Source organism: Oncorhynchus tshawytscha, linkage group LG13 (assembly GCF_018296145.1).
Source record: "Oncorhynchus tshawytscha isolate Ot180627B linkage group LG13, Otsh_v2.0, whole genome shotgun sequence".
NCBI lineage: Eukaryota > Metazoa > Chordata > Actinopteri > Salmoniformes > Salmonidae > Oncorhynchus > Oncorhynchus tshawytscha.
In genome coordinates, this window is record NC_056441.1 from 86,961,923 (window position 1) to 86,979,514 (window position 17,592).

A 17,592-nucleotide genomic window follows, 5' to 3' on the forward strand; every position below is an offset into this window, starting at 1 on the left:
GAATGATCCTGGGGGTGACTGTTGGTTCTGTGAATGAGCCTGGGGGTGACTGTTGGTTCTGTGAATGATCCTGGGGGTGACTGTTGGTTCTGTGAATGAGCCTGGGGGTGACTGTTGGTTCTGTGAATGAGCCTGGGGGTGACTGTTGGTTCTGTGAATGAGCCTGGGGGTGACTGTTGGTTCTGTGAATGATCCTGGGGGTGACTGTTGGTTCTGTGAATGAGCCTGGGGGTGACTGTTGGTTCTGTGATTGAGCCTGGGGGTGACTGTTGGTTCTGTGAATGAGCCTGGGGGTGACTGTTGGTTCTGTGAATGAGCCTGGGGGTGACTGTTAGTTCTGTGAATGAGCCTGGGGGTGACTGTTGGTTCTGTGAATGATCCTGGGGGTGACTGTTGGTTCTGTGAATGAGCCTGGGGGTGACTGTTGGTTCTGTGAATGAGCCTGGGGGTGACTGTTGGTTCTGTGATTGAGCCTGGGGGTGACTGTTGGTTCTGTGAATGAGCCTGGGGGTGACTGTTGGTTCTGTGAATGAGCCTGGGGGTGACTGTTAGTTCTGTGAATGAGCCTGGGGTGACTGTTGGTTCTGTGAATGAGCCTGGGAGTGACTGTTAGTTCTGTGAATTCGCCTGGGGGTGACTGTTGGTTCTGTGAATGAGCCTGGGGGTGACTGTTGGTTCTGTGAATGAGCCTGGGGTGACTGTTGGTTCTGTGAATGATCCTGGGGTGACTGTTGGTTCTGTGAATGAGCCTGGGGGTGACTGTTGGTTCTGTGAATGAGCCTGGGGGTGACTGTTAGTTCTGTGAATGAGCCTGGGGTGACTGTTGGTTCTGTGAATGATCCTGGGAGTGACTGTTGGTTCTGTGAATGATCCTGGGGGTGACTGTTGGTTCTGTGAATTCGCCTGGGGGTGACTGTTGGTTCTGTGAATGAGCCTGGGGGTGACTGTTGGTTCTGTGAATGAACCAGCAATCACACAATGATTTCTTTCTCCTGTCCTTTACCTGACGAAAGTGAAGGACCCGTCTTGGTTTGTGTGAATGGACACACACACACACACACGCACACTCCGTAGCATGTCTGGGTGTGTTTAGTGTACCACCTGGGGTTGGGAATAGAAGGTCAGATCTGTGGACGTCTGTGGGGCTGAGTGTTTCCAGCTGTCACACATTGATTCTGTAGGCATTTGGTTATCATGCTTTGAACTGGAATGTTGCACGCAAACCACAATCCATATTGATGAGCTGTGTGTGTTTGTCTTATGTGTGTTTGTTTGTGTGTGTGTGTGTGTGTGTGTGTGTGTGTGTGTGTGTGTGTGTGTGTGTGTGTGTGTGTGTGTGTGTGTGTGTGTGTGTGTGTGTGTGTGTGTGTGTGTGTGTGTGTGTGTGTGTGTGTGTGTGTTTACAGCTGGGAGGAATACAACAAACGAGGAGCTGGAGAGCATGTTAGAGAGCGACAACCCAGCGATCTTCACCTCAGGGGTGAGTGTTAGAACCCAGAGATCTTCACCTCAGGGGTGAGCGTTAGAACCCAGAGATCTTCACCTCAGGGGTGAGCGTTAGAACCCAGAGATCTTCACCTCAGGGGTGAGCGTTAGAACCCAGAGATCTTCACCTCAGGGGTGAGCGTTAGAACCCAGAGATCTTCACCTCAGGGGTGAGCGTTAGAACCCAGAGATCTTCACCTCAGGGATGAGTGTTAGAAAAAATCACGCACATTCCTCATGTACTGTGGTGGGTAGCCAGGCTATACTCTCATTCCTCATGTACTGTGGTGGGTAGCCAGGCTATACTCTCATTCCTCATGTATTGTGGTGGGTAGCCAGGCTATACTCTCATTCCTCATGTACTGTGGTGGGTAGCCAGGCTGTACTCTCATTCCTCATGTACTGTGGTGGGTAGCCAGGCTATACTCTCATTCCTCATGTATTGTGGTGGGTAGCCAGGCTATACTCTCATTCCTCATGTACTGTGGTGGGTAGCCAGGCTGTACTCTCATTCCTCATGTACTGTGGTGGGTAGCCAGGCTATACTCTCATTCCTCATGTATTGTGGTGGGTAGCCAGGCTATACTCTCATTCCTCATGTACTGTGGTGGGTAGCCAGGCTATACTCTCATTCCTCATGTACTGTGGTGGGTAGCCAGGCTGTACTCTCATTCCTCATGTACTGTGGTGGGTAGCCAGGCTGTACTCTCATTCCTCATGTACTGTGGTGGGTAGCCAGGCTATACTCTCATTCCTCATGTACTGTGGTGGGTAGCCAGGCTGTACTCTCATTCCTCATGTACTGTGGTGGGTAGCCAGGCTATACTCTCATTCCTCATGTACTGTGGTGGGTAGCCAGGCTGTACTCTCATTCCTCATGTACTGTGGTGGGTAGCCAGGCTGTACTCTCAGCCCTGAGGGTAAGGGAGGAGAGGACAGGAGAGGGGAGTAGAGAACACGAAAGGAGAGGGTAAGGGAGGAGAGGACAGGAGAGGGCAGGGTAGGGGAGGAGAGGACAGGAGAAGGCAGGGTAGGGGAGGAGAGGAGAGGGTGCACCGGCTGTTTATCGGCATGCTAGCCAGCTCTCTGTCACCTGGGAGAACGTTGGAATAATTATTCCAGACAGAGCTGTCTTTTAGAGGAAAGTGGAGCAGATGGCTGTATCTAATGTGTCTCTCTCTCTCCCTCTCTCTCTCTTACCCTATCTCTCTCTCTCTCTCTCTCATCCTCTCACCCCCTCCCCCCTGATCCTTCAGATCGTCATGGACTCCAACATCACCCAGCAGGCGATGAACGAGATCGAGACTCGTCACACTGAGATCATCAAGCTGGAGAACAGCATCCGTGAGCTACATGACATGTTCATGGACATGGCCATGCTGGTGGAGAGCCAGGTGAGGCCTAGCGACTAGCCAGACCCCAGCCTCGCCTAGCCATGCACCCCATCACCCCTCACTTCCCCTGGGCATAGACTGGGACAGAGGGGCTGAGGAAGCCAACAGGTCCAGCATTGAGCTCTGTTTCCATGGGCATATGGCCTCACAGTGGATAGGTTGGTGTTTTATCACACATATAGCAACACTATATCAGTCTGTTCCCAGACCAATGCCAGCAGCATACCACCCTGCATCCCACTGCTGACTTACTTCTGAAGCGAAGCAGGGATGGTCCTGTCGGTCACTAGATGGGAGACCAGATGCTGCTGGAAGTGGTGTTGGAGGGCCAGTAGGAGGCACCCTTTCCTGTGGTCTAAAAATAAATATCCCAATGCCCCAGGGCAGTGATTGACACTGCCCTGTGTAGGGTGCCGTCTTTTGGATGGGACGTTAAACGGGTGTCCTGACTCTCTGAGGTCATTAAAGATCCCATGACACTTATCGTAAGAGTAGGGGTGTTAACCCCAGTGTCCTGTCTAAATTCCCAATCTGGCCCTCAAACCATCACGGTCACCTAATAATCCCCAGTTTACAATTGGCCCATTCATCCCCCTCCTCTCCTCTGTAACTATTCCCCAGGTCGTTGCTGTAAATGAGAACGTGTTCTCAGTCAACTTACCTGGTAAAATAACAGCTAAATAAAATAAATATATATATATATATATATATATATTTTTTTTAAACCAGTAACAGTACATTTAATTTTTTAAAAGCTGTCTCTCAAACAAAGGTAGCACCTCGTTAAATGGACCTGCATTTAGATTGGCTGAAGGACAGACAGGAAACTGTGGGAAAGCTTCAGTGGTAGATTTACATGATTGTCATTTAGCTGACTCTCTCTCAATCAGAGCGACGTGCATAGTGAGTGCATAGTGAGTGCATAGTGAGTGCATAGTGAGTGCATAGTGAGTGCATAGTGAGTGCATAGTGAGTGCATAGTGAGTGCATAGTGAGTGCATAGTGAGTGCATAGTGAGTGCATAGTGAGTGCATAGTGAGTGCATAGTGAGTGCATAGTGAGTGCATAGTGAGTGCATGGTGAGTGCATAGTGAGTGCATAGTGAGTGCATAGTGAGTGCATAGTGAGTGCATAGTGAGTGCATAGTGAGTGCATAGTGAGTGCATAGTGAGTGCATAGTGAGTGCATGGTGAGTGCATAGTGAGTGCATGGTGAGTGCATGGTGAGTGCATAGTGAGTGCATAGTGAGTGCATGGTGAGTGCATGGTGAGTGCATGGTGAGTGCATGGTGAGTGCATGGTGAGTGCATAGTGAGTGCATAGTGAGTGCATAGTGAGTGCATAGTGAGTGCATAGTGAGTGCATAGTGAGTGCATAGATTTTCCGTACTGGTCCCCCGTGGTAACGGATCCCACAACTCTAGCGTCGCAATCGCCATGCTCTACCGACCGAGCCACACGGTGCTAGATTGCGGTAGATACTGCTAGATGGTGATAGATAGCGGTAGGTACTGGTAGATACTGCTAGATGGAGGTAGATGGTGCTAGATAGCGGTAGATACTGCTAGATGGTGCTAGATGGAGGTAGATGGTGCTAGATAGCGGTAGATACTGCTAGATGGTGATAGATAGCGGTAGGTACTGGTAGATACTGCTAGATGGAGGTAGATGGTGCTAGATAGCGGTAGATACTGCTAGATGGTGCTAGATAGCGGTAGATACTGCTAGATACTGCTAGATACTGCTAGATGGAGGTAGATGGTGCTAGATAGCGGTAGATACTGCTAGATGGAGGTAGATACTGCAAGATGGTGGTAGATGGTGGTAGATACTGCTAGATGGTGGTAGAAGGTGCTAGATAGCGCTAGATGATGCTAGATGTTGGTAGATAGAGGTAGATGGTGCTAGATGTTGCTAGATAGCGGTAGATACCCCTAGATGGTGGTAGATGGTGCTAGATAGCAGTAGATAGTGCTAGATGATGCTAGATAGTGCTAGGTGATGCTAGATAATGGTAGATAGTGGTAGATGGTGCTAGATGTTGGTAGATACTACTAGATGGTGCTAGATAGCGGTAGATACTGCTAGATGGTGCTAGATAGCGGTAGATACTGCTAGATACTGCTAGATACTGCTAGATGGAGGTAGATGGTGCTAGATAGCGGTAGATACTGCTAGATGGAGGTAGATACTGCAAGATGGTGGTAGATGGTGGTAGATACTGCTAGATGGTGGTAGAAGGTGCTAGATAGCGCTAGATGATGCTAGATGTTGGTAGATAGAGGTAGATGGTGCTAGATGTTGCTAGATAGCGGTAGATACCCCTAGATGGTGGTAGATGGTGCTAGATAGCAGTAGATAGTGCTAGATGATGCTAGATAGTGCTAGGTGATGCTAGATAATGGTAGATAGTGGTAGATGGTGCTAGATGTTGGTAGATACTACTAGATGGTGCTAGATAATGGTAGATACTACTAGATGGTGCTAGATGTTGGTAGATACTGCTAGATGTTGGTAGATACTGCTAGATGGCGCTAGATAATGGTAGATAGAGGTAGATGGTGCTTGATGTTGGTAGATGGTGATAGATAGTGGTAGATACTGCTAGATGGTGCTAGATAATGGTAGATAGAGGTAGATGGTGCTAGATGTTGGTAGATAGAGGTATGTGGTGATATATAGTGGTAGATACTGCTAGATGGTGCTAGATAATGGTAGATAGTGGTAGATCATGGTAGTTAGAGGTAGATGGTGCTAGATGTTGGTAGATACTACTATATGGTGCTAGATTATGGTAGATAGAGGTATATACTGCTAGATGGTGCTAGATAGCAGTGGATACTGCTATATGGTGGTAGATAGCAGTAGATACTGCTAGTTGGTGCTAGATAATTGGTAGATAGAGGTATATGGTGCTAGATGGTGGTAGATACTGCTAGATGTTGGTAGATACTGCTAGATAGTGGTAGATACTGCTAGATGGTGCTCGATAATGGTAGATAGAGGTAGATACTGCTAGATGGTGCTAGATAATGGTAGATACTGCTAGATGGTGCTAGATAGCAGTAGATACTGCTAGTTAGAGGTAGATACTGCTAGATGGTGCTAGATAGTTGTAGATACTGCTAGATGGTGGTAGATAGCAGTAGATACTGCTAGATAGAGGTAGATACTGCTAGATGGTGCTAGATAATGGTAGATAGAGGTAGATACTGCTAGATGGTGCTAGATAGTGGTATATACTGCTAGATGGTGCTAGATAATGGTAGCTAGAGGTAGATGGTGCTAGATGTTGGTAGATACTGCTAGATGGTGCTAGATAATGGTAGATACTGCTAGATGGTGCTAGATAATGGTAGATGGTGCTAGATAATGCTAGATAGAGGTAGATACAGCTAGATGGTGCTAGATAGTTGTAGATACTGCTAGATGGTGGTAGATAGCAGTAGATACTGCTAGATGGTGGTAGATGGTGGTATATAGTGATAGATTGTGGTAGATTGTGCTATTTGCAACAGTGTGTACTATACAGAACAGTGTGGGATCAGTCTCTCTCTGTGTCTACTGGACTGTGGGGGGCTGAATCCCTGGGGATTAGTGTGTGTGTGTGTGTGTGTGTGTGTGTGTGTGTGTGTGTGTGTGTGTGTGTGTGTGTGTGTGTGTGTGTGGGTAATCATATATAAATATGAGTGTGTTGGTGCTGTAATGAACAAGTGTGATTGAATAATTGATGAGACTACTGCTTGGCTAATTCATTAATTAACCCTGGGCTCTACATCAGTCTAGACAATGTTTCCTTCTATTCCAGTTTTCTCCCTCCTCTGTCGTTGTCTCTCTGTCGTTGTCTCTCTGTCGTTGTCTCTCTGTCGTTGTCTCTCTGTCGTTGTCTCTCTGCTTCTCCTCCCTCTGCCATGCCTCCCCCACCTTTCTGTCATTCCCTCCCTCTCTTTCCTCTATTCTCTCTCCTTCCACCCCCCCCACACCATAACAGGCTCTGAGCACAGCACTGAGAGTATGGGCATCCCACTAACCTCCCAAGGTAATTCACTTGTAATTCTTCACTTGATGTGTGCAGTCAGTACACAGTTGATATTGTATGTTGAAGTGTGTGTTGGCCGTTGGGGATTTAATTGATGACATTTTGAGAATATGGAGATTGAAAAAAGGATGTAAGATCATTCAGTGTTTGTTTGTGTGTGTGTGTGTGTGTGTGTGTGTGTGTGTGTGTGTGTGTGTGTGTGTGTGTGTGTGTGTGTGTGCGTGTGCGCGTGTGTGTGTGTACACGTCAGTAGATGCATGGATATTTATATTCTGTTACGTGCTAGCTTTCAGTTGCAATAGTACTTAATTTGTATCTATCTAATTACATTCAAATGACCTGTTTGGCATTTTGTGTAATACAATGCAGATGTACAATTGAAGTTGGAAGTTTACATACACCTTAGCCAAATATATTTAAACTCAGTTTTTCACAATTCCTGACATTTAATCCTAGTAGAAATTCCCTGTCTCAGGTCAGTTAGGATCACCACTTTATTTTAAGAATGTGAAATGTCAGAATAACGGTAGCTTTTATTTCTTTCATCACATTCCCAGTGGGTCAGAAGTTTAAATACACTCAATTAGTATTTTGTAGCATTGCCTTTAAATTGTTTAACTTGGGTCAAATGTTTCTGGTAGCCTTCCACAAGCTTCCCACAATAAGTTGGGTGAATCTTGGCCCGTTCCTCCTGACAGAGCTGGTGTAACTGAGTCAGGTTTGAAGGCCTCCTTGCTCGCACACGCTTTTTCAGTTCTGCCCACAAATGTTCTATAGGATTGAGGTCAGGGCTTTGTGATGGCCACTCCAATACCTTGACGTTGTTGTCCTTAAGCCATTTTGCCACAACATGGGAAGTATGCTTGGAGTCATTGTCCATTTGGAAGACCCATTTGTGACCAAGCTTTAACTTCCTGACTGATGTCTTGAGATGTTGCTTCAATATATCCACATAATTTTCCTACCTCATGATGCCATCTATTTTCTTCCTTGCTGAGTGGCCTTTCAGGTTATGTCGATATAGGACTCATTTTACTGTGGATATAGATACTTTTGTACCTGTTTCCTCCAGCATCTTCACAAGGTCCTTTACTGTTGTTCTGGAATTGATTTGCACTTTTCGCACCAAAGTACGTTCATCTCTGGGAGACAGAGCGCGTCTCCTTCCTGAGCGGTATGACGGCTGCGTGGTCCCATGGTGTTTATACTTGCGTACTATTGTTTGTACAGATTAATGTGGTACCTTCAGGTGTTTGGAAATTGCTCCCAACGATGAACCAAACTGGTGGAGGTCTACAATGTTTTTCTGAGGTCTTGGCTGATTTCTTTAGATTTTCCCATGATGTCAAGCAAAGAAGCACTGAGTTTGAAGGTAGGCCTTGAAATACATCCACAGGTACACCTCCAATTGACTCAAATTATGTCAATTACCCTATCAGAAACTTCTAAAGCCATGACATAATGTTCTGTAATTTTCCAAGCTGTTTAAAGGCACAGTCAACTTAGTGTATGTAAACCTCTGACCCACTGGAATTGTGATACAGTGAATTATAAGTGAAATAATCTGTCTGTAAATAATTGTTGGAAAAATTACTTGTCATGCACAAAGTAGATGTTCCAACCGACTTGCCAAAACTATAGTTTGTTAACAAGACATTTGTGGAGTAGTTGAAAAACTAGGTTTAATGACCCCAATCTAAGTGTATCTAAACTTCAGACTTCAACTGTACATTCCTCTTCAGGTGTGTTTTCTGCTTTGTCCAACAGGGGGAGCTGGTGAACAACATTGAGCAGAACGTGTGTAACACCCAGGACTATGTGGAACAGGCCAGAGACAACTACAAGGCTGCCGTCAGCATGCAGAAGGGCGGTCACAGGGTGAGACCCAACAACACACAGTCTATGGACATACTCTCATACAACCCTCCCTCTCTTCCTTTTCTCCTGTCTGTCTACTCTTCCCTCCCTTCCTTTTCTCCTGTCTGTCTACTCTTCCCTCCCTTCCTTTTCTCCTGTCTGTCTACTCTTCCCTCTCTTCCTTTTCTCCTGTCTGTCTACTCTTCCCTCTCTTCCTTTTCTCCTGTCTGTCTACTCTTCCCTCCCTCTGTTGTGTCCCTCCCTCCCTCTGTTGTGTCCCTCCCTCCCTCCCTCTGTTGTGTCCCTCCCTCCCTCCCTCCCTCTGTTGTGTCCCTCCCTCTCTCTGTTGTGTCCCTCCCTCCCTCTGTTGTGTCCCTCCCTCCCTCTGTTGTGTCCCTCCCTCCCTCCCTCCCTCTGTTGTGTCCCTCCCTCCCTCTGTTGTGTCCCTCCCTCCCTCTGTTGTGTCCCTCCCTCCCTCTGTTGTGTCCCTCCCTCCCTCCCTCTGTTGTGTCCCTCCCTCCCTCCCTCTGTTGTGTCCCTCCCTCCCTCCCTCTGTTGTGTCTCTCCCTCCCTCTGTTGTGTCCCTCCCCCTCCCTCTGTTGTGTCCCTCCCCCTCCCTCTGTTGTGTCCCTCCCTCCCTTTCTCTGTTGTGTCCCCCCTCCCTCTGTTGTGTCCCTCCCTCCCTCCCTCTGTTGTGTCCCTCCCTCCCTCTGTTGTGTCCCTCCCTCCCTCCCTCTGTTGTGTCCCTCCCTCCCTCCCTCTGTTGTGTCCCTCCCTCCCTCCCTCTGTTGTGTCCCTCCCCTCCCTCTGTTGTGTCCCTCCCCCTCCCTCTGTTGTGTCTCTCCCCCTCCCTCTGTTGTGTCCCTCCCTCTGTTGTGTCTCTCCCCCTCCCTCTGTTGTGTCTCTCCCCCCTCCCTCTGTTGTGTCCCTCCCCCTCCCATCCCTCTGCTGTGGTGCCCGTTCCTCCCTCCCTCCCTCTGTTGTGTCCCTCCCTCCCTCCCTCTGTTGTGTCCCTCCCTCCCTCCCTCTGTTGTGTCCCTCCCCCTCCCTCTGTTGTGTCCCTCCCCCTCCCTCTGTTGTGTCTCTCCCCCTCCCTCTGTTGTGTCCCTCCCCCTCCCTCTGTTGTGTCTCTCCCCCTCCCTCTGTTGTGTCTCTCCCCCTCCCTCTGTTGTTTCCCTCCCCCCTCCCTCTGTTGTGTCCCTCCCCCTTCCTCTGTTGTGTCCCTCCCCCTCCCCTCTGTCGTGTCCCTCCCCCTCCCTCTGTCGTGTCCCTCCCCCTCCCTCTGTCGTGTCCCTCCCCCTCCCTCTGTCGTGTCCCTCCCCCCTCCCTCTGTTGTGTCCCTCCCCCTCCCTCTGTTGTGTCCCTCCCCCTCCCTCTGTCGTGTCCCTCCCCCCTCCCTCTGTTGTGTCCCTCCCCCTCCCTCTGTTGTGTCCCTCCCCCTCCCTCTGTTGTGTCCCTCCCCCTCCCTCTGTCGTGTCCCTCCCCCTCCCTCTGTTGTGTCCCTCCCCCCTCCCTCTGTTGTGTCCCTCCCCTCCCTCTGTTGTGTCCCTCCCCCCCCCTCCCTCTGTCGTGTCCCTCCCCCTCCCTCTGTCGTGTCCCTCCCCCCTCCCTCTGTCGTGTCCCTCCTCCCTCTGTCGTGTCCCTCCCCCTCCCTCTGTCGTGTCCCTCCCCCTCCCTCTGTTGTGTCCCTCCCCCCTCCCTCTGTTGTGTCCCTCCCCCTCCCTCTGTCGTGTCCCTCCCCCTCCCTCTGTTGTGTCCCTCCCCCCTCCCTCTGTTGTGTCCCTCCCCCTCCCTCTGTTGTGTCCCTCCCCCTCCCTCTGTCGTGTCCCTCCCCCTCCCTCTGTTGTGTCCCTCCCCCTCCCTCTGTTGTGTCCCTCCCCCTCCCTCTGTTGTGTCCCTCCCCCCCTCCTCTGTCGTGTCCCTCCCCCTCCCTCTGTCGTGTCCTCCCCCTCCCTCTGTCGTGTCCCTCCCCCTCCCTCTGTCGTGTCCCTCCCCCTCCCTCTGTCGTGTCCCTCCCCCTCCCTCTGTCGTGTCCCTCCCCCTCCCTCTGTCGTGTCCCTCCCCCCTCCCTCTGTTGTGTCCCTCCCCCTCCCTCTGTTGTGTCTCTCCCCCCTCCCTCTGTTGTGTCCCTCCCCCTCCCATCCCTCTGCTGTGGTGCCCGTTCCTCCCCCCCCCTCTCTCAGGGGGAGATGATAGACCGTATAGAGTACAATGTGGAGCATTCAGTGGACTATGTGGAGAGGGCCGTGTCAGACACTAAGAAGGCTGTTAAATACCAGAGTAAAGCCCGGCGGGTGAGTCTCTCACTCACACACACTCACACACACACACACACACACACCTGGAGCTGACCGTATGGCATGCGTTATAGCTCTGTCTTCATATCAGTTTGTGTTCTCTCTCTCTCTCTCACACACAATGTCTTTGGTAGCATGCTTTGTGAATGTATTTCACCGTGCCTGCCTGCGTTGAAGGGAATGTAGAGACTGGACTATGTATCACAGAATCCTCCTCATTTTAGGTTATGTGACTGACTGAATTAACCAACTTCCCTGACTTGCCTTCAGGTGGTTTGTCATCACCCCTCTGCCTTTACCCAGCATGTAGGAAGCTCTAGTTGGACTGAGTTTGAGGGCCCACTGCCCTCTCCTGGTTGGTAACGGCACTGTCCCCAATACTCCCTGATTTCACCCCAAACAATGAGCTTTTTATGTCAACATGGCATCACATAAAACAGTTATAGTCTCTTCAGAATTAGGAGCAGACATTAAGTAGCTGGAGGTTTCCTTCGCTTTTTCCTTGCACTCCTTCCATTCCTCCCATCCATGTCTCTCTCTCTCTCTCTCTCTCTCTCTCTCTCTCCATCCATCTCTCTTTCTCTCTCTCTCTCTCTCTTTCACTCTCTCTCTCTCTCTCTCTCTCTCACATACTCTCTCACATTCTCTCCATCTCTCTCTCTCTCTCTCTCTCTCTCTCTTTCTCTCTCTGGGTAGCTGTTTTCTCTCTCTCTCTGTCTCTGTCTCTCTCTTTTCTCTCTCTCTCTCTCTCTCTCTCTCTCTCTCTCTCTCTCTCCACTACTCCATCCCATCCATGTCTCTCTCTCCTCCCTCTCCGTCTTCCCGTGCAGAAGAGGATCCTGATAGGGGTTTGCCTTGCTGTCTCTCTGACCATCCTCATCATATCTCTGGCTGTCGGGCTCAGTTAGGGGAGCCACCAACATCCAGACCTTGGCCTGAGGCTGGGTCACCCCTCTGGGCTGAGAGAGGCCTGGTTTATAGGGCCTTGGCACCTCCCCGGAGGATGGCTCCAAGTCTTCCTCACTCTGTTCTAGCTTCGCCCACCATGGATAAAAGAAGTCAAATAGTGAAGAGCTGGAACACATAGTTACTGGGCAGACCGGTTCTGGGCAGACCGGTTCTGGGCAGACCGGTTCTGTACCCCCCTGCACACTGACTCGGGTACCGGTACCCCCTGTACATAGCCTCGTTATTGTGTTACTTTTTAAAAAAATCATTTTTTCCCTTTTGTTTATTTGGTAAATAGTGAAGAACACAGGTTCTGCTACTACTTCATGTTGATGGCCACGTCCATAGAAATCCCATGGACACTATTGATAGATCTCAATGAAACTACCAATGGCAGGATAGTGGGTTTGATTCCTGGGACCACCCGTACATGAAATGGGCTGGTAGTTGCTTTGTTTTAGAAGTGTTAATACCAGATATTATTGACCTGTCTGTGTCCGCACGCCATCCTCCTACACGTGTGTCTGCACGCCATCCCCCTACACGTGTGTCTGCACGCCATCCTCCTACACGTGTGTCTGCACGCCATCCCCCTACACGTGTGTCTGCACGCCATCCCCCTACACGTGTGTCTGCACGCCATCACCCTACACGTGTGTCTGCACGCCATCCTCCTACACGTGTGTCTGCACGCCATCCCCCTACACGTGTGTCCTCACGCCATCCCCCTACACGTGTGTCTGCACGCCATCCCCCTACACGTGTGTCCTCACGCCATCCCCCTACACGTGTGTCCTCACGCCATCCCCCTACACGTGTGTCTGCACGCCATCCCCCTACACGTGTGTCCTCACGCCATCCCCCTACACGTGTGTCTGCACGCCATCCCCTACACGTGTGTCTGCACGCCATCCCCTACACGTGTGTCCTCACGCCATCCCCTACACGTGTGTCCTCACGCCATCCCCCTACACGTGTGTCCTCACGCCATCCCCTACACGTGTGTCCTCACGCCATCCCCCTACACGTGTGTCCTCACGCCATCCCCCTACACGTGTGTCCTCACGCCATCCCCTACACGTGTGTCTGCACGCCATCCCCTACACGTGTGTCCTCACGCCATCCCCTACACGTGTGTCTGCACGCCATCCCCTACACGTGTGTCTGCACGCCATCCCCCTACACGTGTGTCCTCACGCCATCCCCCTACACGTGTGTCTGCACGCCATCCCCCTACACGTGACCCAGTCATGTTGTATGAGGGCTGCTGTGTTGTTGAAGATGTTTTGCATGCAGAAGTACTGTGCAGTGTATGAATCATTATCTATGACCACAATCAACTACTGACTGTACTATGTACTGTGTACTGTGCACTGTGTACTCTGTACTCTGTACTGTGTACTGTGCACTGTGTACTGTGCACTGTGTATGGCTTCTGTTTTCAGAGAAACCCTGTATTTAAACAGATAATATAGACCAAAGCGGAATGGGACAGAATTCAGAATGCAGAATACCGAATAAAAGAATGCAGAATACAGAATGAAATAATACAGAATAAAAGACTACAGAATGCAGAATACAGAATAAAAGACTACAGAATGCAGAATAAAAGACTACAGAATGCAGAATACAGAATAAAAGAATACAGAATACAGAATTAAAGAATACAGAATACAGAATGCAGAATACAGACTACAGAATACAGAATACAGAATAAAAGAATACAGAATACAGAATACAGAATGCAGAATACAGAATACAGAATAAAAGAATACAGAATACAGAATACAGAATAAAAGACTACAGAATACAGAATACAGAATAAAAGACTACAGAATACAGAATACAGAATAAAAGAATACAGAATAAAAGAATACAGAATGCAGAATACAGAATGCAGAATAAAGAATAAAGGAATACAGAATACAGAATAAAAGACTACAGAATACAGAATACAGAATAAAAGAATACAGAATGCAGAATACAGAATGCAGAATAAAGAATAAAGGAATACAGAATGCAGAATACAGAATACAGAATAAAAGACTACAGAATGCAGAATACAGAATAAAAGAATACAGAATGCAGAATACAGAATGCAGAATAAAGAATAAAGGAATACAGAATGCAGAATACAGAATACAGAATAAAAGACTACAGAATGCAGAATACAGAATAAAATAATACAGAATACAGAATGCAGAATGTGGAAATTGCTCTACCTGACCTGTATTCTCACAGACAGTATTGGAGTGCTAATCTTAAGTACTGTGTTATTAATGACGTGTTGTTTAAGTGTGTTTATCTATGACACATTTCCCTCCTCTCTTCACATGCTGCCTGGGATGTTTGTTCCTCTTTTTAAAACGTGCAGAAGAAAATTCTGATCATTATTTGCTGTGTAATTCTGGGAATCGTCATTGCTTCTACAATCGGAGGATACTTAGGTATAGCCTGAGACACACACCGAAGGTCATGTCAGGAGCCACACACACACACACACACACACACACACACACACACATACAGGTCTACAAGTGGGCCCATTTCCCTGAATACAACACACACACCCACACACACACCCACCCACACACACACACAACACACACACAAACACATACAGGTCTACAAGTGGGTCCGTTTCCCCAGAATACAACACACACCCACCCACACACACACACACACACACACACACACACACACACACACACACACACACACACACACACACACACACAAACACATACAAGTCCACCAGTGGGCCCGTTTCCCCTGAATGCAACACACACACACACACACACACACACACACACACAAACACATACAAGTCCACCAGTGGGTCCGTTTCCCCTGAATACAAACACACACACACACACACACACACACACACACACACACACACACAAACACATACAAGTCCACCAGTGGGCCCGTTTCCCCTGAATGCAACACACACACACACACACACACACACACACACACACACACAAACACATACAAGTCCACCAGTGGGTCCGTTTCCCCTGAATACAACACACACACACACACACACACACACACACACACACACACACACACACACACAAACACATACAAGTCCACCAGTGGGCCCGTTTCCCCTGAATGCAACACACACACACACACACACACACACACACACACACACACAAACACATACAAGTCCACCAGTGGGTCCGTTTCCCCTGAATACAACACACACCCACCCACACACCCACCCACACACACCCACCCACACACACACACATACACATACAGCACAAAGCTCATAAACACACTCCGTGTACAGGACAAAGATTGTCATTTCTGCATGACTTCCTTCTTTGTAAATGTGTGTGTTTCTGTAAAGTGTTTATCTGAGTGTTGTGAAAGATTTTGAAATGTTTCCGAAATGTATTTTTTTAACGGGGGGGGGTGTAAGAAACTACTGTTATACATACTAACACATTCCAAACGTCCAAATGTTTTGTTGACTCAGTTTTGAAACTCTAATGTATCCTAACAACCCACCACATTTCAGACTTTTCCTGACACGGTTATTTTGATAATCAATGAATGGTTATAACCCAGGATCTGACGTCTGGCCCCCCCTCAAAAAAAGTCAGTAGGGTTTCTTGTTTACTGAAATTCCTTCATTTTTAGTTATTACCGTAATCTTGTTGTCAGGTGTGTTTCATTTCTACGGTAATTTCTTCATTAGTTATTACTGTATTCTTGTTGTGTGACATAGACGCAGAAAGAAAACAAATCCCTGCGCTACGGAGACTAATACAGGATTAGTTCCTAAAATATTTTTTCCAAATGTTTTTGGTTTCTTATTGTTATTATGATGGTTTTTGCTGCAGCAAACTCAGCGCCCCATACTTCCTGCTTGACTGACATCACATTACACATGTTCTGTCATATATAATAATATGTAATGTAATCATTATCATATATTAATATTATGTCATGTAATCATTATCATATATTAATATAATATTATGTAATGTAATCATTATCATATATTAATATAATAGTATACCATATAATCTTATAACATAATCATATTTAATATTATGTAATATGTAAATGTTATATTATGTGTGATAATGATGAGGTCAGTAAACCTGGACATTCTGCCCCTCTCACTGGGTTCCATAGACCCTAACTCACAACACTGGGTTCTATAGCCCCTAACTCACAATACTCGGTCCCATAGACTCTAACTCACAATACTGGGTTCCATAGACCCTAACTCACAACACTGGGTCCCATAGACCCTAACTCACAATACTGGGTTCCATAGACCCTAACTCACAATGCTGGGTTCCATAGACCCTAACTCACAACACTGGGTTCTATAGCCCCTAACTCACAATACTGGGTCCCATAGACTCTAACTCACAATACTGGGTTCCATAGACCCTAACTCACAACACTGGGTTCTATAGCCCCTAACTCACAACACTGGGTTCCATAGACCCTAACTCACAATACTGGGTTCCATAGACCCTAACTCACAATACTGGGTTCCATAGACCCTAACTCACAACGCTGGGTTCCATAGACCCTAACTCACAACACTGGGTTCCATAGACCCTAACTCACAATACTGGGTTCCATAGACCCTAACTCACAACACTGGGTTCCATAGACCCTAACTCACAACACTGGGTTCTATAGCCCCTAACTCACAACACTGGGTTCCATAGACCCTAACTCACAATACTGGGTCCCATAGACCCTAACTCACAATACTGGGTTCCATAGACCCTAACTCACAACACTGGGTTCTATAGCCCCTAACTCACAACACTGGGTTCCATAGACCCTAACTCACAATACTGGGTTCCATAGACCCTAACTCATAACTCTTGCATGGTTTATTTCAAGATACGGTGACATTATGTGTTCTGTGGAAAACAGAACAGGATGTGGATGTGGGTTTGGTCGTTGCTCAGGGGCAGTGGTGGAAAAAGAACCCACTTGTCATACTTGAGTAAAAGAAAAGATACCTGAATAGAAAATGACTCAAGTGAAAGTCACCCAGTAAAATACTACTTGAGTAGAAGAGTATTTGAGTCTAAAAGTATTTGGTTTTAAATGTACTTAAGTATCAAAAGTATAAATCATTTAAAATGTCTTATATTAAGTAAACCAGATGACACCATTTTCTTGTTTTTAAAAAAACATTTATGGATAGCTATGGGCACACTCCAACACTTAGACATCATTTACTAACAAAGTATTTGTGTTTAGTGAGTCTGCCAGATCAGAGGCCGTAGGGATGACCAGTGATTTCCTCTGGATAAGTGCGTGAAGTAGACAATTTCCTGTCCTTGCTAAAGCATTAAACATGTAACGAGTACTTTTGGGTTTCAGGGAAAATGTAAGGAGTAAAAAGTATATTTGCTTTAGGAATGTAGTGGAGTAAAAGTAAAAGTTGTCAAAAATATAAATACTAAAGTAAACTACAGATACACCCCAAAAAACTACTTAAGTAGTACTTCAAGTATTTTTACTTAAGTAGTACTTCAAGTATTTGTACTTAAGTGCGTTGCACCACTGCTTGTG

The 17,592-nt window shown here is 47.5% G+C and overlaps 1 protein-coding gene across 1 annotated transcript in view; it reads left to right on the top strand.

Moving 5' to 3' along the window:
• LOC121839118 (syntaxin-1A-like) overlaps window positions 1-15,275 on the top strand; it is a 154,463-nt gene extending 139,188 nt beyond the window's left edge. The window contains exons 6-9 of the mRNA XM_042296477.1: window positions 1,407-1,480; window positions 2,742-2,879; window positions 10,957-11,067; window positions 14,393-15,275. Of these exons, the coding sequence (XP_042152411.1) occupies window positions 1,407-1,480; window positions 2,742-2,879; window positions 10,957-11,067; window positions 14,393-14,476 (407 nt within the window). The 3' untranslated portion in view covers window positions 14,477-15,275. The remainder of the gene's footprint in view (window positions 1-1,406; window positions 1,481-2,741; window positions 2,880-10,956; window positions 11,068-14,392) is intronic.
• Window positions 15,276-17,592: the final 2,317 nt, after the last annotated feature.